At 39.8% G+C, this 25,479-nt stretch overlaps 1 protein-coding gene across 1 annotated transcript in view; it reads right to left on the bottom strand.

Annotated features, from left to right (window-relative positions):
- FREM1 (FRAS1 related extracellular matrix 1) overlaps window positions 1-24,887 on the bottom strand; it is a 68,585-nt gene extending 43,698 nt beyond the window's left edge. Inside the window, exons 1-13 of the mRNA XM_051768167.1 lie at window positions 24,539-24,887; window positions 17,122-17,625; window positions 12,114-12,208; window positions 11,261-11,562; window positions 10,557-10,753; window positions 9,572-9,895; window positions 8,024-8,132; window positions 6,040-6,171; window positions 4,082-4,426; window positions 3,268-3,410; window positions 2,484-2,680; window positions 1,224-1,314; window positions 24-191 (exon numbers count right to left, since the gene is read on the bottom strand). Coding sequence (XP_051624127.1) covers window positions 24-191; window positions 1,224-1,314; window positions 2,484-2,680; window positions 3,268-3,410; window positions 4,082-4,426; window positions 6,040-6,171; window positions 8,024-8,132; window positions 9,572-9,895; window positions 10,557-10,753; window positions 11,261-11,562; window positions 12,114-12,208; window positions 17,122-17,352 — 2,334 coding nt within the window. The 5' untranslated portion in view covers window positions 17,353-17,625; window positions 24,539-24,887. The remainder of the gene's footprint in view (window positions 1-23; window positions 192-1,223; window positions 1,315-2,483; window positions 2,681-3,267; window positions 3,411-4,081; window positions 4,427-6,039; window positions 6,172-8,023; window positions 8,133-9,571; window positions 9,896-10,556; window positions 10,754-11,260; window positions 11,563-12,113; window positions 12,209-17,121; window positions 17,626-24,538) is intronic.
- Between the last annotated feature and the right edge of the window lie 592 nt (window positions 24,888-25,479).

Here is a 25,479-nt window from a genome sequence, read left to right as displayed (position 1 = left end):
AGTCCCTTTCACCACCACCCTACCTCTGGAGCTTGATTGTCCACAGGAAGAATTGTAATATTGAAGCAGATCCCATACAAAGTACCTCCATGCTGATTGCTGATGGAAAAAATAAACTGGACTTGCTGAGGTTCAGGACCAATATCCTGCAGTGGTGGCATATAGGCAACTTTCATATAGTTCACAGCATGCTGCAAAAAGAGAAGAGGGGTGCATGTAAGGGTAGATAATGGGAATATCCATAATTCATGACATTAAGGACGTTTCTAATCCCCTGATTGGATGTTATTCCAACCGTCAAAATTAAGTCCTGAAATTTTGCACTATTTTGCTACCAGCAATGCCTTGATTAAATGCGTCTTCAGCTACAAATTAGGTGACTACATGTTCAAACACTTGACCTATAGCAAAAGATATAGACATGGTTTATAAGTGATAGCGGAGGTGATAACCTTACCCTCTTGATGAAGCCCTTTAAAAGCACTGGTCCCAGGACCTTTTCTAACTGTGACTTTAAAATAAACAATTCATAAAAGCTAACATATCCCCCAGCAGCTGAATTTGCCCTCACCAGTGTGAATAGCAACTGCATGTCCTGTGTCCCTCAGTGAGGGCAGGCTAGTGAAAGAGGCTAAAATAGTTATCAAAATCTTGCATCCAGACACCCATATTAGGCACACAGTTAAGGGTTTGTAGGCTCAGAGCTCTCGATGTGGTACTGCAGTGATCACCATTATGCAACTGTAGCCAAACAGCAGGATATAAAACAGGGCACTTTAGTAATACTTGTTTGTCAAACTACAAAAGCATGAAAACTGAACAACAAAATCCTGAAAAGCACCTGTTCCAGCTGGCCATACTGTGCCACATCTATTGGTGGAGATACTGAGAAGCAGCAGGAAATTGTTCAAGGTCTCATTTCCAAATTTTGTGGTTTTTTCCTTCCTCTTACATCAGATGAAGCCAAATTCAGCCTACCCTAAGCAACTGCAACCCCTATTTATTTTTAGGAGAGTTGTGTTTACATATTGCAAGACTGAAGCATGATAGAAATTTGTTTTGAAAGCTGGTATTGAAATAACAAAGTTTTGAGCTTCTTAAGCAGAGCTCGTGATTATAGTGCTCATTTTCCACCTCTTGTTTTCCTATCAAAAAAAAGCTGAACACTTGTAACTTTTTTACGTTGTTTAGAACTGCTTATGATACCAGATAACATAACAAACCTGAGTAAATGACCGCAGTGCAAGAGCAGCAGGATCCTTGACCAGTTTGGGGATAGTGTCCACCATAAACAGCTTCCCAGCATCTGAGTAGCTACACAAAAATACGTATGTCACATACTGGCCAGCAATACCAAAGAACAGAAAAAAACAGTCACTTAGCTCAATCTTGAATTTCAAATTACTTTCCCACTCCCAACTGCATTGAAAGGAAAACCATTTTTCTTTCTTCTATCCTTGTTATTCATTTAAACATTATCACAGAAAACTGACCACAGGAAGTATTTTTCAGGATGGTCATGAAAAATCATCTCATACTTTATGAGCAAGCTCTGGGATTGCTACAAGTGTGTCTCTACACATCCCAGATACCATTTACACCACCTGAAAGTCTAGTCCATCACATTCTTATTGCTTGCACACCTTCATTTATCTTTAAGCAGAAAAATAAATAATTTTTGGTTTTCTTACATCTTATAAACTCTGAAATGAACTAGATTCCAATAATGTGACTTTCCAACAGGAGTGACCAGCAAACTGGATAACTATATGGCTATTTGACTGACTAGGGGAAGAGCCTAAATGTCCTTCTCCTCTAGCTATGTACTGCTCCTCTGTTGCTTGAGGTCAAAATTGAAAGCGTTGATCTTCAGCTTAAACCATGCAATGTCTGGATTTAAAACTTTTCATTTAGCAAATTGTTGCCAATGCTGCGATGAAATTACAGCATCAGTGACATAAACTCCTACTACACCTATTCATCCCATACCCCTAATTTCCCCCAGAACCTGTTGTGCCTCCATTCTGCTCCACAGCTTCCTAGTCCAGGACCAGGAGTCCTTCACAATGTCATGGTAATAACACTTATTCTTGAAAAGGCTGTAGCACCTCATCTTAGTCTGGGGCAGGCACAGGTCAGCCTCATTCTAACAGAAGAGGTGCTATGACTTGTGCTTGAGGCTGTACAGGATCCCACAACAGTGTAAAAGGCATATCCATCAAAGAAAATATTTCAGATGCTTTCCTGCTTCTTATTTCTTGCTAAACTATGCATTGGGGTTTTTTATTACACTATGTATTACTCTGTTGTTTTAGGCTCTAGCTTACCCTTAATCATCACCAAGAGAGTTGCAACCAGCTATTGTCGCCTGCCCTTTTAGCAAAAAATTAGGAACCTGAGGCACTAGCATGTTACTGCCACTGAGGCTGCTCCTCTTACATGGGTCATTGCCCTGGCCCACCTGAAAGTTGGGTCGCACCTACCTATGGCTGCAAGAGAAAAATGGGGAAGTGGTTATGGTGTATGTGAGCTCCCTGTCTTGCTCTTCCACATCTATGAAGTGGAGATGTTTCTTAGTTAGGTGAGCAATCTCAGTCTCCTTAACAACCAGGTGACGGGTCACGTCTGGGGCTTCTCTGGGTAGCTGATCATCCACAGGAATAATGTGCACCATCAACACCTGAAATTGGGAAGACAGTAAAATCACTAGCCATTCCTCTCAATAAGAGAATGTCCAAGTAGCTGTTTACAAACATGTACACAGAAATAAGTGGATCACTGGAATATGAGATATAGGATGTGGCCGTCATACCATATCATGAACACATGAGTAATGAAGTATACAAGAGTTAAATGCAAAGCTTATGAATCTTAGTGGTTTCCCTCTAAATTAAATGCAAAGTTGAATTCAGTATGTTGGACTCTTGGGTAAAATAAATAGTCTATTCTCATTTGACTTCAAGAGGTGTGTTTAATTTGTTTCTACTGTCTCCAAATACAATTTGCTTTCAACATTTCACTTTGCAGTGTAGGAAAAAGTCTTTGCAATGGACTTGTCTCTCTGTTGCCAGGCAAAGAATTACCCCAAGGAAAGCAAGAACAAGAAATAGCTCTGGAGAACAGTGTTTGTGGTGATGACCGTGGTGATGGCAAATTGAAAATATCTATACCAGTTCAATTTGAAAGCCTGTCAGAACATGTAAGATCATCAGATCATCATTTGAAGGAAAAATGCAGCAGACTGCCAAAGATGCTTCATTTTCATACCTGTGGCTCTGAGAGATTGGGAGGATCATGGCTGTCACATAGCACAAACTCAAGGGAATCTTCAAATACTTCTCCTCCCAAATGATGATAATAAATTATTCCATTAAATAGATCCCTCTGAAGAAAACTGTTGACAGAATACCCTGTAGAATTGAAGAATATATCTTCTATTGAACAGTGCATGATTTTAGTAGTACATTAAAATTATCCATTAGCTGTGCAAGTGACTGATGAAGCACAATGTCCTCTTTTTAAACATAACTAGGGCGAGTCCTTTGAAATGTTCTCTCATTATCTTCCACGTTCTTTGAAGATCATCAGCTTCTTTTCTATGTCACTTAGAGATGACTCAACAAATGAAGCAACACAGCCAACAGGCCTAAAGCCTTGTTCAGAAGTCAGAAGAGAATTTGCAGGACTAGCAGCCTCTGCAGTCTAGCACAGGAATTTCTGAGTTCAGTTACATGGAGGGAGAGCTTTCTCCTCGTTTAGCATCATTATTGTCATCTATCAGCTCTGAATTTGTCATGGATCCTTGCAGGTAAACTAACTCCTGACTAGCCCAGAAAAATACTGTAGGAAAATAGACTCAGAGTGGAAGAATTGTGGCACAGGTGTACGTGTACACAGGTACAGTTATCCTCATGCACAGGCTGACATCAATTAATGATGGTGTTTTTAAACTATAATGAAAGAAGTACAAGTTTGCCATGATTTGTCCTAAGCCAAAGTAATTTGTCTGATTGTAACTTTTAATGTAAATAAAAAAGGAGGAGACAAAGAAAAGCATGCTGTTATGGATGTGTTTCATTACCTATCATGTTTGGTCCTGGTTTCTTCATGATTTCTCCAGCCTGTGACGGCTTGGTAATATTGAATAGTATGTAATCATCACTGGAATCCATGTCAGAAGCATGAAGCATGGAGCCCTGAATCAGGATGGTCTGTCCCTCAAGAACTTCAATAACCATATTGCTGATCAGAAATGGAGGGCTGTCATCTTTAGGGAGGATATTGATTGGAAGTTTGTGGCGAATACTGTGGGGGCCATCAAAAATTCTAAATACCACAAAGTCCTTAGTAGAATCACTGTCATCATGATGGTAGTGGACAACTCCAGCCTGAATGTCAGAGACCGTGAACAGGAATCCTTTCCCTCCTGTCAAAACAGTGGAAAAAAATGCATCAAAATTTGTGGTTCAGCCCAGAAGAGAATCCTTCTACCAATATGAATGTTATTAGGGGAGAGAGAAAACACTGCATTTCCAACTAGAAGAATCAAATGTAACTTCACCTATCAGAAGCAAGCTTGACTAATTAATAAAAATGCAGAAAAAGTCCTCCAAATGCACTAAAGATAACTTGGATGGAGACATCAAGGATTTTTAACTGTGACTGTTTCCATTTTAATTTCAACCTCCACTTTCTTATCAGAACATTTTACATGTATTTTAAGCATCAAACAGAATATGCTTTATAATTAAATTCAGCATTTCATTGCAAGTAAAAAATTTGTGGGTTTTTTGGTATATTGAGGCTTTTTACTGTCTATAATAAAACAGTTTAATACCTCTGCTTCACTAGATGTGTTATGCATACAGACAAGTATTCAGGCAAGTTAAAGGTTTCAAGAACTGCAGTCTGGTGCTTAAAGGTATGATCTCACCGGGACCTCCAAGAGAAAAACCCAAGCATTCCTTTAAGGTTTGAACATCATTTGGCACTTGCCAGACAAAGAAAAAAAGAAGATAATTGCCAAAAGTTGTTTTGATGGTTTCCTCTGCACGTACCTATGCAGACATATAAAAGAGAACAAGGAGAAGAAATATCCAGCCCTGACTGATGCATGGGAGTCTGAGAAACCCTCAGACTGAGCATGCAAGTATGGGACTGCCACCAGGAGATGGGCCCTGCAGGCACAGTTGGTCTACTCCTCTACTGCCTGCAGCCACCCTCCAGCCCTTGGCTGGCTGCACAGTCCCTCTGTAACACCACCTCTGGGACTGAGCCTGCTCAGCAGTGCTGACACCACACAGTTTGTGTCTGTAGTTTTACAGGAGGATGATCTTCCAGACAATTAACTCCTTGGCAGTAGTTTCCTGAGATAAAATGTACTTCTGAGTAGTTTCTATTTCCACTAAATTCCAAATATCAATTTCCCCTTTTCTTTAAATACTTGACTTATGTCTCTAGATTATGCATTTTACATGAATATGTCTAACCCAAAAAAACCCAGCACTGACAGTGGCAGCATGTTCCCACCTTGTGAAGAGCAGAGTCTCTTTTTTTACATAACCATTTTCCCAAGCACTGTGCCATCTCATGGGCTGCAGAGCAAAACTAGCAGTATTGATAAGGCAGAAGGCTAATGAATTAGAAGTCTAATTTAATTGTTATTTTTGGAAATAAACCTTAAAGCTGCCAGTAAGTAACCACCATATCCAAATGTTGTCTGTATTCGCCAATAAATCAAAATCACTTGGCATTCTTTAGCATTTTGCAAGCAAAAATCTTAGAAATGAAAATGCAGTGACTGCATTTCACCTGTCATGCTTCTCAATGAAAACATAGCTGGTTTCTTTAAAATTTCAGCTTTGGAATGTAAATATATACTAGGAAAGTAAAGGTTTAAATGCCAAATTTTTTAATATTCCTTTTTTAATCCCCATGCCCAGCATGGTTGTAGCAGGGTAAGGCGGTCAGCAGAGGGAGTAGAGCTGTTGCATTATCATAGAGGATAAGTTCCCAGTCTCTGGAGTTGAAATGACATACCTCTCACTGAGAGCCGCCCATGCTGTAAGCCATCGACAGTGACCAAGTGAACATTTTGGATGTCATCATTGTCTACAATTTGGAAGTGTTGCCATGTGATGGGTCGTGATTGCCCCTCTAGGAGGTTGAGGCCTGCAAAGAGCAGAGCATTACATCACCAAAGCACCTGTGACATTCAAGGTTGTCAGCATCTAGCCCTTCTACAGGCATTTACAAACAGGGAAAAAACCCAGAATGTTTAATTCCATGTACACACCTACCTGTGACAGGCATTCCAGGTTCGGGTTGGAAATCAGGAAAAATTTCTTCATTGAAAAAGTGGCTAAACATTGGAACAGGTTCTCCAGGGAAGTGGTGGAATCACTATCCCCGGAATTGTTCAAAAAACAGCTAGACATGGCACATGGCTATATGATTTAGTGGGCATGGTGATTTTTGGATGAAGGCTGGACTTGATAATCTTGGAGGTCTTTTCCAGCCTTGATGATTCCAGGATGCTATGATTTTAAGGCTAGCTAAAAGCCTGATAACAGCTTCTGACAAACTTGCCTTAGTTAACTGTCTTTAAGGCATCTTTTTCAGATGAATAGTCTATTCTGGTGCTGCACAATACACGTAGTGCGGGTGGCTTGGTGTGCGAACTGCACATTGTGCCCTGGGTGAGGGGAAATGGGTGGAGCCCCAGGCAAAGGAACCGTGAATGGGTACAGACCCTTTGTCTAACAAAGGGCACAGGGAGTGGCCGGTCACATAGAAAAACTGAAGGATTCCATAAACCGTGAGAAGAAATATCACCACTGGGACAAGTACACGGACTGTGAGGGTATAAAAGCCAAGAGATTCCTTTGTTCAGGGTCCCTCCGTACAGACACTCAGCTTGAGTTGGTTTTGTGTTGTTGCACCAAGTCGAATGACATAAAGGAACCAGATATCTGGGACTCTGCTATGGAAAACCCAGGTTCAAGCCAGTAACTAGTCTGATAGTGTGAATGCGGTGTGTGTAGGGAGTCAAGAGGGGCACCCATTGGCTCACTGGAGCTGCCTGCTGTGAAGGGGCTTTGGTCACAGCAGTGAAAGTCTTGGGTGGTGCAAGTGTGGTCCACAGAGGAGGCCATCTGAACGATCAGACAGGAAAGTTTCCTCAACATCTGGTTCCAATTACCTGATAAACTAGCAAGGCACATTTCTGGACATTTGTACAGACAGGAGTGTTGCACTTGAAATCTCACAATGTCTGAAACTGGGCACTCAGCTTCCTCTGTGAGTCTGCATTTAAAAATATATATTGATCTTCATGACGGAGAACAACATTCCTTCGTTCTATTCCGACAGTCATTTCAGGTGGGTTTCTCTGGAAGACACGAGGTGCCTTCCTCTCAGCTCTTTCCCTTTCTATGGTGAGGAATCTGCACTTTCTCCAGCATTAACTTCAAGACTCATTTGATGATACAGTTTTGCCTTTTGATGATTAAATATCAATGTACATTTCACTCTCTAACAGGAGACCCTCTCCCCTTCACAGTGCAGGCATCATAAATCTGTTTGAATTAGGCTTAACCCTGTAAGGTTTCCAGGCTTTAAATGGCTGGTGGTGTATTATGTCCTCTTTTCCCAGTTGTTCATTTTTGCACACTTCCACTTTAATTCCACATGCTACCCTACAATTTCTATTCCATTGTACATTTGTCCTTACTATTTAAGCATTTTTATGTACAGTTCATTCTTAAAAAAAATGCTGTATAAAGAAATCCTGATTTTCCCATTTTTCTTTATTCTACGTTCCAGTTAAAATCTTAGATCTTTTTCAAGTTGTTATAACATGTTCCCTCCAAAATGGATAAAGGGAAAGAACAGATTTATGCCTCTTCAGTTTAATGATCCTTAAACTCCACCTATAAATCTGAATTTTAGAGTTTTGTCAAATGTCTGTGAAAAAAATGTTATAAATTCTGTAGCAAAATAAACTGAACAAAAGAGATCTCACCTGTATTCCATGAAACCCGAGGGGCATTTGTATCTGTTGTTCTGATAGAAAGATGGACAGTGACTGGTAAACTCTTTTCAAAGTGGAAGTCATGAACCTCAAACTCCACCTGTTGTGAAAACAGATGAAGTGTTTATTGAAAAATAAAGGCTCTGAAAACCAAATGTACCTCAAAACACATATAGAGCATTCTATTCTGAGAGATCTTACAGGCTTCTGATAATATGTTAATAAACAAAACTTGATTTAACTTCTAAAAAAAGCCATTGAAATTCTGCACTAGAAGACTATCTGTCTTCTGTGCTCTTCACAGTGAATTCTGAGGAAGTTAGTTTGCAGTGTGTGGAAATGAATGGGAAAGATAAGCATTTTCATTGTTGTTTGCGGTACAATTAACTCAGCAATTAATATAACGCTTTTTTTTATTAGCAATAATGAAAGTGGGTGGGGGCATTTCCTGCTCTTGTAAGACATATAGAACCAAAAGAAAATACAAAAGAAAATATATGGGGTGACATAGAAAAAATATAATTACAAAAAAAAAAAAACAGTCTTGAGTTGTCAGACTCTGGGACTGTCAAATTCTTGAACCTGCACTCAAACTATGCTCAAAGCAGGACAGAGACAAGGCACTTAAGGAGCAGATGGTTCAGAAGGATGTCTGATCCTCACACCAAGGAAACAGAAAGATAGGAGATTCCTATGACAGCCAAGATTAAAAAAGAGACAACCCTTGTCAGCATCAGGTGCCAGTTACTGTTACTGTTCCTCTGCTTTCCAGTCCTCTGTCCTCAGCTTACCTTACTCTGACTTTTCTTTCTTCAGTTTCATTACTTTAATACCAACCATTTTGTTTAGATCAGGGAATTCCTTAACTATCTTACCAGACAGTTATTTTATAACTTACTCCAGACCCTGCAGACAGCAGCTTGATCTCACTATTTGCATCATGTTCTCTGTGTTAGTGACATGCTTTTACCACTCCCAGCAGGAACTGGGAGTCCCTTTTTGTTATCTGTATGCCACCATTGCCACAGCAGGTAGGCTATAAGACCAAATGGCACTCCTGACCTTTAGCTGGTCCATCTTTCATGACTTTAAATATGTCACCTCTACAGAGGTCACAGGGATGAGTACTGTCATGTAGGGATAAAAGCTGTGTGGAAAAGGCACCACTGATTTTTCCAAAGGCTCTTGGGTAGATCTACTTGGGTAGTACTGTTATTTCACTATTCCCCTTATAAAAAAGTAAAATCAAATCAAATCAAATAAACATCCTGTTTAGATATTCTCAGTCAGAGTGGCTAAAAATATTTCAGTGCAAAGAAATTCTTACATAGTCAGTAATAAATATCTAATTTTTTTAGATAGTTAGTGATGAGTCATAGGGAAAAATGGTAAAAGATTTTACCTCTGCTCCTGCACTGTATATAGTTATAGAAACTTTTTTTTTCTGAAAAATATCCATTACATACAAATGCACTTATTTACAGCTCACTGAATCTTTCAGAGATTAAAACAGCAAATGCTCATACATTCCACTGTTACCTCATAATTCCTCCTCTCTGTGTGGCTGTTATTTGGAGGCTGATAAGCAATGAGCATGTCACTGAGATCTCTCCAGGTGAAGGAGCCAACAGGTTTTGTGTGGTCAGACAGGTGAGTGATGAAGCCCTGAGGAGGTGGCTTGGTAATGTTGAATACAAGCAGGGACTTTGGAGTTTCATTGTCTTCAGCATCAATGGTTGTGGTTGAAATGGGGGTTAAAATAAATTGGTCTACTTCAAGGATGAACTTTGCCATTGGGGCAGCTTTGGGTATTTGGTTGGGAACAGCACCTTTAATGTGAACAGGGAGCCACGCATACTCAGTCTATAACAGGAAAAAATGAGACAACTGAAAAGGTAAAGTCTAGCAAACAGAGTAAATTCATTTTCTGCTAGCTTCATGGAGTGAATTGGGGTACACATTAATGCAATAATTATTTTGAAAAAAAATAATTGAAACCTTTTAATTGCAAAATGCCTAAAGTAAATATTTAGATGTCATAAATATGACTTCCAGGTTCACTAGTCTTACTTGTGTCCTTAATTTGGGGCTGAAACAACTTACTTAATTTGATGGGAGTTTAATGAATAACTTTATCTGACAGAAGCATACACAAGCCATTAATTATTATTAACTGAATATGTTCACACAACTCTTAGCTTGTTAATTACTGTATATTTTGAAGTCATTGAAGATCATGCTGTATAAAAAATGTGGAATTATGGCAGAATTAATTTATCTTTCAGGATAAACTACTTATGTCTGACAGTAATCAACCAGAGATGTTTCTCTGTAGACATAATGGCCAAAGCATAGAGGCATGGATATAATGCCTTTCATTTTCTCAGCTGGCAGCATTCTAGGAGCTGAACAAAGTTTAAGGCTCCCTATCTCTCTTCAAATGTGAAAAGGACCAATGAATTTTTTTTCTTTTTCTTAAAAATGGGAAGACAATCAGACATTGTAATCTTGCATAAAAATCTACCTTGTGCAGAGTTTTGCTTCTGCTGTCTGTGAGATCCAACCTCACAGGAATATAATCAGTGTCAGGTGAGGGAGGGTCAAGATGTCGATACCGAATCCCCATCCTCAGAAATTCTTCACAGCTCATTTTTTTGTTGTGAATGACTCCTAGTCCCAGCATGCAGCTCCCATTTCTGCACTGCTGGCCCAGGCTGTGCTCTGTAAGCCAACAGAAGCAATAATGAAACAGTTACTGGAGCGAAAAATGACATGGGGAACCTGACTATACAACTAAACTAACTCTGATAGAAAGTCAGTGGGATGAGAATTAGGGTTCCTTTCCTGACTTAACTTTTCCTACAGGATTTTGTTTTCAACTGGCATCTTCCAGCCTCATCCTCCCTTGGTCTTTTGGTTAGTTGCTGCCTCAAACAACTCCTTATACTGTTTGTATTGAGTCTTGGCTCTCACAAGGTGGTCACATTGGTCCACATGTCTAGGAGCCAGAAAAAGACTCCAGTCAGGGAATTATTGACCCAGATCTGTGATCTGCATTGCGCCCCACAAAAATTTCACATCCCTTTCATGTCCATGATAGCTCAAGCTGTTCATTAAACTTCACATGACCCGCTCTTACCCAGCATGTCTGAAACAACCCACTACTGCAGACTTAATCTGCTGGGTCTCTTTGAACATGCTAATGCAAACAACTGAAGCACATCGTACTAGTGCCAGGGAATAAGCTCTGTGGCTGATCTCCATGAATCTGCTCTTGCTGCACTTTCTCGGTGGTGAGCTGGCCATGTGCAGGCAGGTGGGTTTCTGAAGAGATTATGGAAATGGTGCAATCCAGATTTATCTTCCTGTCATAATCAAAAGTGAGAATGTTCTTGTCAATCACCCTGGACAGACCATAGTACTCAGGGACCTCCAGGGCATGGGAGCGCATTTTTATGATGTTACAGTCTGGCTCAAGTAACTGCACGTGAAGGGTGAATGTTTCTACAAATGTTTCCACTTCTGTAAACCTGCAAGTGACAGAAGAAAATTAGTTATGCTCCATCCCATCTTCTTTTGTTTTGTGAACTGGGCACTGTCCTTATCTTCTAAACTGAATTACTTGAACCCCTTTCTCTCCTGTGCCCTCAAATCCCAGACTGCCATGGTTCAGACCCTGCTGCATGACTCCCCATTCTTGTAAGCAGGGTGTCTATGGGAAGGAAGAGGTTGCTCTCTGTGTATATACAAGTGTCTGTCCCTATCAGCAGAACAGCAGAGAATATACAGCAATCTGAAAGTACTGTTGTCACTCTCAGTAGCATAATGAAAAATCACTGAGTTTCTGTCATAAGCAAGCAATATATAATGCACATTACACAAGTGTATCTGCAATACATGGTGAGAAATATTTCTGTAAACAGATGGTCACTTGTTGACTAATGATGCAGCTACTGGATCGAAGTAGTTACAACATGTACAGCAGAACATGCTTCTACTGTGAAAAAATGGACTGTTTGCTCTTCCTGAGGTCAGCTGTGCTCCTCGTAACAGTGAAGTGTGATCTCCTGCCGCTGCTTACCTGTACAGCCTAAGCATGACCATGTCTTCGTCTAAAATTGGACAGCCATTGTGGGTATATTTGACTTCATTAGGAAGGAAGTGACAGTCAAAAACCTATGAAAGAGAAAGAATAGACTAGTACAACACTGTCAAGGATATTAACTTCACGGCATCTGTTCCACTTCTCTCTGAATGTCAGTAATGCATCAGACTGAGTGAATTCTTAATATATATTTCATTTCTATGAATAGATATTCACCTGTTCTGTAATCTTCCAGTGAGAGTCAGAGCAACCACTAATGTGGGGCTGCTAGCACTCCAGGAGGGGAATGGCCACCGGTGATTGTTTCAGGCTGTCAAGTCCCTCCCCTGCGCAACAAATAGTTTGAGCTCATACTTCTTGACCACTGCAGCCTGTGGAGTTAAGGATGCAGGTGATATCCAACTGCAGTGGTGCTGAAAAATCAGCAGATCCTGCATTGTAATGTGAGATTTATTAGCTTCTAAAGTTGCTTATGGAGGTAGCTTGATTATACAGTAAATCTTAATTTATGGTCACTACCACTGGACTACAAAAGTATGACCCAGAGAAACTTCTCTGTTAGAAATTTTGCCAACTGAGATCTGTTCCATGTTTTTGTGATACTGACTTTGTACCAGTAGCTCTTCACTAGATCAGATGTCATCTCTGTGCCATACCAACCCCATCCCAAAGTCACTGCAATCCCACAGCATAAAAGCAAGCAGATTTCTACATTGTCTCCAACAGATAAATCAAAATAGACTACTTCTTGTAACATATCTGATACAGGCAAAATCTGTGAGGCTGTTTGGCCACAGTTTAACCATCTAAGCCAGACACTTGTTTCAGGCAGATTGATTTATTTAATGGTTGGTCGACTTGTGAAAGCAAGGCAATTTGGAAAAGTGTCTGACACAAAAAGAAAAAAGATTGCCTTGTAGAGTTCCGACACACTTATTCTTTACAAAAGGGATTTGGATTCTGGGGCATACAATGTTCATGTCCTGACATACTGCAAATTTCAAGTCTGGCAAATTACAATTCCCATCCTGTGGTGTTTCTTTATAGAAACATCAGATGAAAGCTCCTAGGATTGATAAGACTATGTCTGTGTTATCTCTTTGATAACAGAGAAACTCTACACAGTCCATGGAGGATGGAGGATACTCATGTTTCATATCTACAGAGAGACAAGGCATATTCTTGTCAGCAGGGAGCTAAAAGCTAATCACTGCATTTCTTGTCTCACTGTGAATCTAAATCATTGCATTTTTATGGGCAATATTCACAAATAGTTATATGGACTTCCATGGACTAAAGCAAAATCAGTTCAACATTCACTAATAGACCTAACGAGGCCATAACAAATAAGTATTAATATACGTATATGGCTGAATGACATACCACTTTTTTTTTTAAAGAGGTCATTTCTTACTGACAGTTATTTTTTAAAATATGACAAAAGAATCATGAAAATGAAGTGCCTTGCTTGAACTACCTTCATTTCCCCAAACACTTTGGAGGATGGTGGAATGGCTGGGGGATTTTAGTGAGATTCTAAAATGCTGACTGGAAGTGCAGCTCATGGAGAAAATCTTTGAATGCTCTTATTTTCAGTGTAAAAATAAAGTAATACTCTAATTCCTAAATCAGTTGTCATGATGGAAAACTGATTGGAATTTATCAGCTTTTATTATTACTGGAAGGGTCCACTTCTACTGAAGTTATTCTCAGATGCTCAAGCTATGTGATAATTGTTCTATATTCCTAGCAATTTTTAAATGTATTGCCTGCTTTTAATTTTCATCAAGACATGTACTGTACAAAGCCTTTTTTTTTAAGTAATGGGTTTGATTTTCAAACACATACACATGGATTAACCTCTTGAAATAATCTGTAATACACAGCGTTACCAAAAGTATGATTGGTTTCATTTGTTAAGACTGCTTAGAAAGGAAGAACAAAAACAGTTTGTGAAAAACAAAATTACTCTCATATGATAAATGTTTTGACTATGTTGTGACTGTTCTGTTGTGTATTATTTTCAAATGCCACAGAAATACGTGCTTTGTTGTTTTCCAAACAAAAAAACCAAATATGTATTTTTCTTCTTTTCTTTCTTGCTACAAACTAACATGAAGGAACACAACAGTTAAGCAATTAATTAGATAGTCTTAAGTGATATTCTACAAAAATGGAAAATAAAATTAAGAAGTAGTTACCTGGTGTGTTACCTTCTGGGGAAAAAAGAAAGTGTATTATACACAAAACCCACTCGTATTACAGCTTTAGAAGCTTAATATTGTATCCTGAAGTTGAGACTGATGAGCCCTCAAAGTCAGTAGGGTTTTGGTGACAGAAGGATGTTGTGGAGGACTGTGTCAAAGGCTTTACAGAAGTCCAGATAAATGACATCTGTAGCACTTCCCTTGTCCACTGCTGCAGTCACTCCATCACAGAAGGTCACTGGGTTGGTCAGGCAGGACTTGCCCTTGGCGAAGCCATGCCGGCTGTTCCGAATCACCTCCCTGTCCTCCATATCTCTTACCATAGCTCTTCCAGGAGGATGTGTTCCATGATCTTCGCAGGCACAGAGGGGACACATGGCTGACAGGTCAGTAGACCGCAGGGAGGATCTACACTTTTTAAAGATGTAAAATGTTTCCCTTCTTCCAGTCTGGAAACTGGGACTTGCCCTGACTGCTATAACTTTTCAAATATCATGGAGAGAGTCTACATCAGGTCCCACCATATCAAAGAATTAATTTCTCTATTTTTAAGACATCACTAGTTCCACATCTTAATTTTTAACAAGGGGATGGAAAATGAAGGACCTTTCCATAAAGATCTGCTACCATTGACTGTCAGTTTATATGTGTATTAAGACACAATCTGCTTTGCAAAAAGAAACATCTGTTTTATGTTTCCTGATATGTTTTCCTTTTATATGAACAGGCAACTCTAATTGGCTATAAATTTGCTGGGTAAGACGAAGGAGATTTAAATCTTTTCCTAATTACTGTTTAGTTTTGTTTTTTTTCCACTTCAACTGCCTTTCAATTACAATTGATAATTAAATTGTCATACATTCCTAGAACATTACTCACTGTACTGGCAATAAACCAGATCATAACTGAGACATTTTCTAGCTGCAGAATCTCCTGTAGAAAGAGCATGAGTGGCACCAGGAAATCCAGACTCTAGCACCTTCGTTTGGGAACAGTGAAAGCTCAGGCAGCAGAAGCAACCACAGCTCTCTGCAGCCTGGTACCGTAGGGCCACCTGCCCAGCAGAGCCCTTCCCTCTATATCAGTGATGCCTGCAGCCTCTAAGAGCCACACTCGACTGCCTGGGCACACATCAGAGCCATGAAAGGACAGGTACTCAACAGAGGTGGAGCTGGGAGTGGGGAAGTCAAGGACCGTAGGTATTTTGGAAAACAAGGTATGGGGAATACACATCTCCTGGGACTTCTTGAGAAGTACCTCTAACTATGTGCTTGAAACATGTTGGTTTACACAGGACAAAGAGGCTGTTTCAAAATACCTGAGTCCTACTGTACATAGAAGCTGAGGTGGAAACTGAAAGCAAAGTCACTTCTTCAGTCACATTGCCTACAGAAGAGGTTTGCCAGAGATTTGTCATGTCTTTCTTTTTCTCCTCTTTTTCTTCCTCTTCTTTAGATTGGATATTAGGAAAAATTTCTTCACTGAAGGGGTGGTCAGGTATTGGAACAGGCTGCCCAGGGAAATGATGGAATCACCATCCCTGGAAGTATTCAAAACTTGTGTAGATGCGGTGCTTGGGGACATGGTTTAGTAGTGGACATGGAAGTGCTGGGTTAATGATTGGACTCAATGATATTCAAAGTCTTTTCCAACCTTAATGAGTCTATGTTTATATGAATCAAGAGCCAACCTATACTGGGGAAGTAGAGGTGGGGTACTATGGTCAGAGTCTCTGTTCTGGCAGAGAACAAGCCCTGGGGAAGTTTCAGCAGATGCACTACATTTCTTGGGGCCAGTCTCTAGGGAAGATCAAACACTGCCCTGCTCATTGCAACACCTCCTGTTTTCCCTGCCTATGCTCCTTAGCAGTGCTGATTCAGCTGAAATACTTGTCAGTGGTCTGCAAAAGTAACAGTGATGACCAAGAAAAAAGTTCTGAAAAATCTATTGAAACTGGTACTCCTGCACCTACCTTCGCAGAAACCGCCAAAAACTTGGAAAGGATGTTTAAAACTATATACATATATAAATACACAAAAGTGTATGCTGTATGGTACAATAAACAAAATTTTTCAAAAAGACAAAACCTGTTTTCCTATGGTTTATTAAAACCATTCATCTTCTATCTATACCATTACCTCTTCATGTCAATTACTTTATAATCCTTCCTGCTATGACTCAGGTGGGGCAATTTGTAAAGCAGATGAGTAGCAGAACGGTGATACGTGAAATACATCTCATTATTCCTACAGGCTTGACATTTGAACAGAAAACAGGGGGAGTTTAATGTATTTGCCATCTGCTAGCAATTTGGATGTTGCAGAGCAGAGCAAACAATGGTGTACACAATGTGCTTATTGTATGTGATTATTTTTTTCTTAATTGCTCCCTAAGTAGTGGCTTCGTGACTAAAATGCAAAATGCTCTAGTGGGGTATGCATTACCCAAGGGGCACTCATTACCCTCATGATTGAAAAGCAAGCAGCTGAGAGGCTCGAGAATATCTCCTAACCGAAAGTTCTGAAATACTCATTCTTTGCTTGTGAAAGGACACTCTGACCAAACTCACTTCCGTTCACTCATGTTACTGAGCTCAGTTTTTGGATTTCTGTGTTGCAGTTCTCTGCCAGCTGTCTGCTTAAGCAAAAGGCTAAATCTCACAGACCGTTCAGTTTCATGCCTTTTAGTCACTATCCAAAAGGAAAAAAAACAGTAAGGCAGCTCTTTCTAGTTTCTACCACATGAACACTCAAAGCAGCACAATGGAGCCCAAATACCTGTGGAGTTAGTTTTCCAACTCTCTGCGTTATTGGTTCATTAATCACAACTTCAACTTTGCAGGCATCCTTCTCTCTGGGGATGGAAAACTTGAGATCATCTTCTAACAGAAAGACAGACTGTCCCTTCATCACTTTCACCCCGCGGTTCACACTGATAAAGGAGGAACACACCACTCTTAGCATGACAGGCAGCAGCAGAAATAACCAGTTTTTCTCAAAGGACTTCATATTAGAAGGGGATGCCAGCCTTTTCCACCAGTGAAAAAAATTTCTTAACAGAAGGAGTCTTCTTTCTCCACAAGCAGACTTTTGCCATATAATGAAGCACCAAAATATTAGTTGCAGGTAAAAACATATGACATGTTTTCTATTAAGAGTCACTCCTTGACTGAAATTTGGGCAGGACCCTTTTAAAATATCCTTGGAATTTTATAAAATTCATTGGTCAAGCCTGACAAAATGATGAATGTGTTCTCAGAGTCCTTTTAAGGTTTGTTAATCCTGAAAAAAATAAAAGAAAGAAAATTGCTATAAGGAATCGAGCAACTATTGGGATTTAAAAAACCCTACAAACACACACACAAAAACCTTCCACCATTTCTTACAGTTGCAGTTCATTTAAAGCAGCAGCTTAATTTTACCCATATTAGGCCTGGTTGAGATGGAGCTCATTTCCCCACAGCTGCCCTCACAGTGCTTTGCTTTGGTGGTTAGAAAGGTGTTGATAACACATCAGTGTTTCGGTGACTGCTGAGCAGCGCTGGCACAGCATCAGCGCTGTAACACCCCCCCCCCCCAGTGGAGGGGACACAACCAGGCCAGCTGACCCCAGCTAACCAAAAATTAGTCATATGATGTCAGCTCAGATATAAAAGCTAACGAAAAAAGAAGGAATGGAGGGGCATTTGCTGTTCACGATGTCTGCCTGCTGAGAAACCGCTCCACATTCTGAAGCCCTGCTTCCTGGGAAGTGGCTGGACATCTCTCACTGATGAGAAGCAGAGAATAAACCCTGTTATTTTCCTCTTCACTTGTGTGTGTGCAAACTTTCCCTTTTGCTTTAGTAAACTGCCTTATCTCAACCTACGAGTTGTTTCCCATCTTATTCTCTCTCCTCTGTCTGGCTGGGGAGTGATAGAGCGGTTTGGTACCTGGCATGCAGCCAAGATCAACCCACCACAGTCTTGGTGCCATGACTAGGATCATGAGGATTTTGAGATAAGGATAGTAACTGAGAGAGGTAATGGGCAAAACAAGTACTGAACATTGTTGGAGAATGAAATGATAATGGGGAATTTTTGTTGTAATTGTAGTGAAGGGTCAAGGGGTAAATTTTGTGTGAATTGTCCATTTTCGTTTGGTGTTGTAATTATGTTATTTTTGGTTTTGTGGAGGGAATTTTTGTTATGTTAATGCTCTGACTTCTTATTTGCCACAACTTTACCACCAACAGTGATCTTTCCTGAAAGTGAATTAAAACCCAGATCCTTGTATCTCTTTATTTTTTTCGTTGTTGTTCACAGGTTTGACTCCACTGTTTCCAGCAGAATGACCTTCTGAACAGCCTATAATTGAATGCACACATCCACCCAGCTTTAAATTTCACTGGAAACCAACCAGCAGCTCAGAAATCATTTAAAATTTTTCATTCCCTAAAGTAAGACAAGACAGATCACTTCACCACACATTCAAGACTGACTAACATACCAATAAATGATATATATATTTAAGTTTGGGACACAAATCTTAAGTCTGGTTTTCTAGCAATTTATGTTTCCATTTTGGTTTAAAATATTGCAGCCACATCAGTCTGAAGAAAATCTGAGGGAAAATGTAGAATTCTAACCAGAGGAAAAGGAAATTCTTGGTAGAAAATGTTTTAATGTGTTTCATTAACAAATCAAAATCTCAAATAATTTTAAAGAAGTTTATTTACACAGGCAGGTTTCACTAAAATCTAATTATGGAAATATACCCAAAATACTTGCTAAATTTTCTTTCTTTCTTTGGGGATGGGTATCCATAGCACTTCCTGAGACAGCACTTCACTTTCTAAAATTCACAGTTTTGAAACACAGTCTGCAATTCTATAAAGAACAGCTAGGAAAAAGGGGGAGAAAAACATATTACACTTGAGACTCCAAGTGGGAAAGTATGCTTTGCAGCAAGTGCACTCTTTTAACCTAAATATCTGACTGGCATTTATCACATAGTGCATGGATTTCTAGCATTTATCAAATATAATGCATTTCCTTAAAGTACCAGCTGCAAAGCAGGGAGAGAGGTTCTGAATTAAAACCTTCTGTATTGCTGTGTCCTTTTTTTACTTCCTGCACTGAACAAAGTGAAGATAGGGCCGAGGAAAGTGAAATAACCACTCTGACATACGTGTCACAAAGTTGCTCTGAGGAAGATCCTGCCACAAGGACTGCAAAGGATTTTAAATCTTTTGACACCAGCCCCTGTCTGATGAAGAATCAATGCATAAGTAAGTCTGAGCAACTTTCAGAGAAGACGCATTTTCTTAAGCCATAGAGGGGCCCAGATAAGAAGAAAATAATTAGGAATTTTAGATTCTGGCTAGGACCTGGCAAAGTGCTAAGAGGCAGTGAATAATTCTGAGCCATAGGCCTGGTGGTTTACTGCTCATGACAATGCCAGTAACTCTGTGCTGCATAATGGCAGGCTGGGGCATTGATTTATGGTGCAAAAAGCCTTTATTCAGAGGGCAGAGGGCACCTCAGGAGAAAAGCTAAAATAAAAGCCTGAAGAGTTTTGACTTTCTCCACTCCCACCTGAATAGCTCCTGTAAAACCACATTATAGTTCAGAGACAGCCTGATCATCATTTCACAAACAGCACTGGTTGGGAAGGGTACTGTTCTCTTTACACACTACATACGTGCTTAAAACAAGGGAAGGCAGCTGCCTCCCTCCAACAGGCACTGGCAGAGTCATTCACACAGACACTTCTGCACCTCAACTCTGCTACAGCCCAGGTTGCTCTGTTACTGGTGCCTGCCCCATAAAACTCAGCACAGAGTACAGGCAAAAGCCTCAGGCACAGGCAGTAGTTTCTTTGTTGCCTTTTCCTACCCTACATCAAACAAAGAGCAAAAAGTCTCAAAGGGGAGCCAGGAGCGTTTTGACCAATTTCATATTTGTTGTGTAAGGCATTCTCTGAAACAAATTTGGTTATGTTGTCACTGTCTTGCTTTGACTACTTTTACTTGCAGGCACAGCTCCATTATACATGGGTTTGCCCCATATGTTCCAGCCACTGGCCCCTACTTGTCTGCTGAGCGCTGTCTCCTTAGGTGGCCAAGTGAAGATCTTCATCAATCACTTATCTAATGTTAGTAAAATGAAACGGCAAGAGACCCTTTCAGCACAAAATGGCAATAAAAATGAGAAGGTTTTGGTGTGAATGCCATCATATTAGCATCTTCACCTGGTATGAAGAAAGTCATTGCTTCAGCAAAGTCGTGGGTGTGCTACATAGTACTTACTCTGATCAACAGTAACAGTGAGCTGCTTCCCAGCAGCTATACAACTGCTGGTGATGCCATTGCCATATTTTGTGGCTGCTTTGAACTTCCTTAAATTTTTTTTACTTCTCTTCCCCTAATATCACAGCTGAGCCTGATTCATCCCTGCTATTCCTTGGCATGTCATCTGTGTACCCAGAATGGACGTACAACTAAGGCACTGTAAAATCGAAATGCACCACAATATTTCAGATGTACTGAGTGGTTTAAAGAAATAATGGTGTTCATAAGCAACACATTAGGAGAATCAGTATTGTGAAACTAAGCTGTTTCCTCATCCACTTTCTGTCTATATGGCAAAACACCTAAAATAACTCCAGGTGCACTGCGTGAGTACAAAACTACCAACTTTGGTCCCAGAAGTAAACCAGTCATGTCAGTTCAGTAATATATCATATACTAGTTGTTATTCCTCAGATGGCTCACATGATTTATGAGGAGAGGCTGAGACAGTTGGATTTGTTCAGCCTGAAGAAGAGAGGGCTTATTGCTTGTTTTAGAATTCTAACAAGAGAATGCTGAGAGCCTGGAGGTGCACAGTGAAGGGACAAGGTGCAATCCACAAAAACAGCAACACAGGAAATTCACATTAGACATTAGAAAAGAAAAGAAAAAAAAAAGACAATGTGATTATGGACACTGGAATAGGTTTTATGGAGTCCTCTTAGAGATATTTTAAAAAGCAACTAACCAGGGCCCGAGTTGCCTGATGTAACTTTGAAGTTGTACTTGCAATAAAAGCTGGTTGTTATTGGAGCAAGAGGTGGGAGCAGTTACAGTTTTTCAGCCTAAATCGTGTGGTAACTCTAAGCTGAAATGACAGAGCCAACTGATTGCCAGGACCTACGTTAATTACCTGGTGTAGTTTTGAAAAACACTGCATTATACCCTGCCAACTCTCCCATAATTCCCATGGCATCCAATATAAAACCCTACTGGTATAAAAAACTATGTTAGCAAGTAAAGAGACCACCTTTCCCATAATTATAGGTAGGTTAGCCAAGCTGACACTGAGATTTGGAAGACTGGAAAATATGTCCTGTAGATGTGTCCAAGGCATTGTACAAAGGACACTGGGCAAGGGGAACTCTAAGGAGCTACTCTGCTGGCAAACTCCTCCCCTGCTCTGCAGATGAGCCCAGGGTGGGAAGGCTGAGGCAGAAGGGGCCTGTGAAAAGGCAGTGAATGTGACTGTAGAGTTAATGCAGTGACATGCCAAACTTGGGACAATGTAGGGGATGGTTTCCATGGACTTTAGATGTGGTTTGTTAAAAATTTCCTTCAAATGCCAGAAGAACTGATTTTCCCTTAGGGCTTCTGGTGCTCATGTGAGAAATGATGCAATGGTTAATTACAAACATTAGCATTCTCACCAAATACAACTGGTAAGTCTGATTTTGAGGAGAGCTAATTTGATGTAAGTAAAAGACTAATCCAAATTACTTAGATAGCTACCTATCAGTACCCCCCCCCCCCAAAAAAAAAAAAAAAAAGAAAATAAACTCAGAAACGGCACCACTAACTCTCAGTTGAATAAAGAATCTGTAATCACTAGTGAATTTAAGCCAAGTCTCTATGACACCCAAAGTCTGCACTGGGATTTGGATGAGACTTTAAGGGTTTGTCTGTGTGTGACAAAATCTCTGGTTACCTGGGATATGCCACTGAACAGCTGGATCAAAAATTGCCCTCTTCTTTTTCAAAGTTGGAGGGGATAATGGAGAATGATTGTTGAGGGCTGGGAGTTGCACTGTTTGTTTTAATGAATATCAGAAAAAGTTTACAAGAAATAGAAAGAAAATAGGATTATTTTTTTTTTTAGAATGGGTTTAAAGAAAACAAGTGACAGCCTTCCAGGATTTCTAGGAAACAGGACAAATATTATTACAGCAATTAAAATTCAGCCCAGGGCAACGAAAGGATTGTGGGTATTAAATCAGCTCATACAGTCACATAATGGTTTTAGACAACATTTTTCAAAACATCAAACGCAATCCAGCTATAGTTTAACTTCACAACCAGCTACCAGAGATCTTTGAATACTTTTGCAGGACTTCATAATCGTAGCAACTAGAGAAAGAAATTACACACTTTATCAGGGAATGTTTAGCACCTTCCCAAATGTAGTTTGGGAAGATTCAGGAGCTACTGACTCCCAGGTTCAGGGTTTTTTACCCAACTGCACAAAAAGCATCTGAATCAACCCAAGGACATGTTCTGTGAGTTGTTAAAGCATGAAATGTTATATGGACACCCTAGCTATAGTAACTGTAGCCCACACAGCCATTACTATGAGATAAACCAATCTGGGTGCATAATCTGAGATTATGAATGGCACATAATCTCAAAAAATGAGAGAAGCAAAGCTAAAGTATTGATGACAAATGATGCACTCAGTCCCTCTTTACAGGCAAGTGGATTGCATTTTTAATGCATCGTTATTTTAGTAGCATGTGCTATTTTGTTGCCATCTGTAAACTCACAGATTGATGGAGATAGTGATAGTTTCTTTTCCCCATGAATAGATCAAGTCCTCTTGGACTGTAATGTTATCATAGACATATATGATCAAGAACACTTATCATACACTAATATTATCAAGACTACTTCAAGGACTGCAGAAAAAAAATGAACATAAGAATGAACAGATAGAGGGTATTTTAATTTAAAATTAAAATCTATTCTGGAACATATGTTCAAAATCTAAATGTTCCCAGATCCAAACCACTTCATTATCTAGGTTAAAATGATCTGCATGCAGTTCACGTTGCATGCAAAACAAACCCTAAGGAAGAATCAAGAAGAAAATGCTGGCAGACACACAGCAATAACACCTGTGTAAGAAAAAAGAGCTGGGGCGACTTCTACAGGCGTGTGTGCTGTTCTACTGTGAAAACAACTGGTAGTTTACAGTGACAATGTCTCCCAGTGACACCCTGGACACATCAATAGAGATGCATTTTTTCTAAGGTAAAGTGCAGTGCCGAGTTAGCTGAGATGACAACTAGCAGAATTCTCTAACTAGCAAAAATATAACTGGAAAAATCCCCTTTCAATAACTGAAGAAACTGTGGATAATTATCCACAGAATTTGTTGGAATGTCTCAGCACAACACAGAGTGACAGCAACTAACCTCTAGAACAGAGAGTTTGTTTTAAAGTTTGGTTCTAGACACATACATAGAAACCAGCAGGAAATATAAAAACCATGCAAGCACATATATCTTAAGGAACACACATAAGTATTCATCCATAAGACTAGTGAACATCTGCCTCATTCAGATGAACCAAGTCAGTTGTCTGAATGTACATGAAATTGTGAAAATGCAGACAGATCTCTACTGCAAAGTAAGCGTACAATTTAAAACATGCATTTAAAAAAAAAAGTTATCTCAGCTAAATGAAATATATCCTATATAAAGACTTAATAATATGAAAAGTTTTCATTATATTTTTCAATACTTTTTAATTGTATTTCTTATAGTGTGTCTTATTAGTAAAACAATTCTAAGCAAAGAAATCTTGCTTAGTGCTGCCAAGCTTCTATAAAAGATAAAGCCACAAAGTTTTATTAGATTTGATGGAAAAAAGCCAACATAGTTGAGAAATCTATATCAACTTGAACATTAGGATAAAGTAAGTTGCTTGGAATCCTTGACTTTCAAGTTAACTTTTACTAAACAACTGGCAAGAACTAGTGTCTGCTTTCCTCAAAGGTAGAACGGAGTTTTCATCCATCTCGAGTACAAAAATTACTGTCTGACTGCTTGGCTGCAACATTCAGCAGCAAACTGAACTCTGCAAGCACTATTACAACCACAAACACAACAGCATTTGGTGTACAACAAACTTGAGTCTGATACTTACAGGTAGCAGCGTTTCTGCAGGGGGTTGAACATGAGAGCACACTAGAATAAGAGGAAAAATGTAAGTCACTGACCCGGGAATCTCTGGTTTAAAAGGCTGGCAGAGAAAGAAATCCAGTGAGTGGGCGACAGAGAGAAAGCAGAGAGGGGGAGGGGAGAGATAGATGAAATTCCAGTCTTTCTGGTCAGCTTGGCTGTAGCTTTCTCCGTACTGAAAATCCGGGAAAAACACTCCTTGCTTGTAAGACTGACTGCAGAGTCCCAGATCATAAATACTTTCGGTCTCCCTATGATAACAGCATTCAGAGATGCCTTGTAGTGTTTACACTCAGCAATGCTTCTCTGGCAGCCGGCCCCAGATCTTCCTTTCCCCTTCTGCTAGTTAAGTCTGTTGGGACTAAAAACTGAGCTGCTGTTATTAAGGTCTGCTCACTTATATTTCTCCCCACTTCTGTGTTTATTTCCTTCAAAACACACACACACAGACACACAGATACACACACACCACCCCAGGAGTATTCAAACTTTAATCTTTTTTTCCCCATTCAGAACAGCAAGAAAGAGGAAGGGTATAGAAAAAAATCCTACCAATCATAGAATACCTCACAGAATTCAAGATATCTCTCCAGTCGCCTTTCATGAGATTCACGTAAGATTTGCACATTTGACTGGTTGGTGGGATTCTAAGTAAAATTTGCTACCACACAGTGGGTCATTGGTGCATCCTGAGGGATAAACCTAACAGTCCAAATTTTCAGAGCACAGAGGTTGTATTGCAAAGTCGCAATATAGGGAGAGGCTATTCCATATCCATCTCATCACAGGGACCAAAAGAGTTTTAAGCATAGGGGACAAAAAGATTTTCAGCCCAGCCACAGGTCATTGTGACAAGGGCAAGAGGGACAGCACAGGGAAGAGTTATTGACTCCCAGGTTACCTGTG

The sequence above is a fragment of the Manacus candei genome, unplaced genomic scaffold (assembly GCF_025592945.1).
Source record: "Manacus candei isolate 608988 ecotype Guabito, Panama unplaced genomic scaffold, ASM2559294v1 h1tg000093l, whole genome shotgun sequence".
In the NCBI taxonomy this organism is placed as follows: Eukaryota; Metazoa; Chordata; class Aves; order Passeriformes; family Pipridae; genus Manacus; species Manacus candei.
This window is presented reverse-complemented; position numbering and strand designations above follow the sequence as displayed.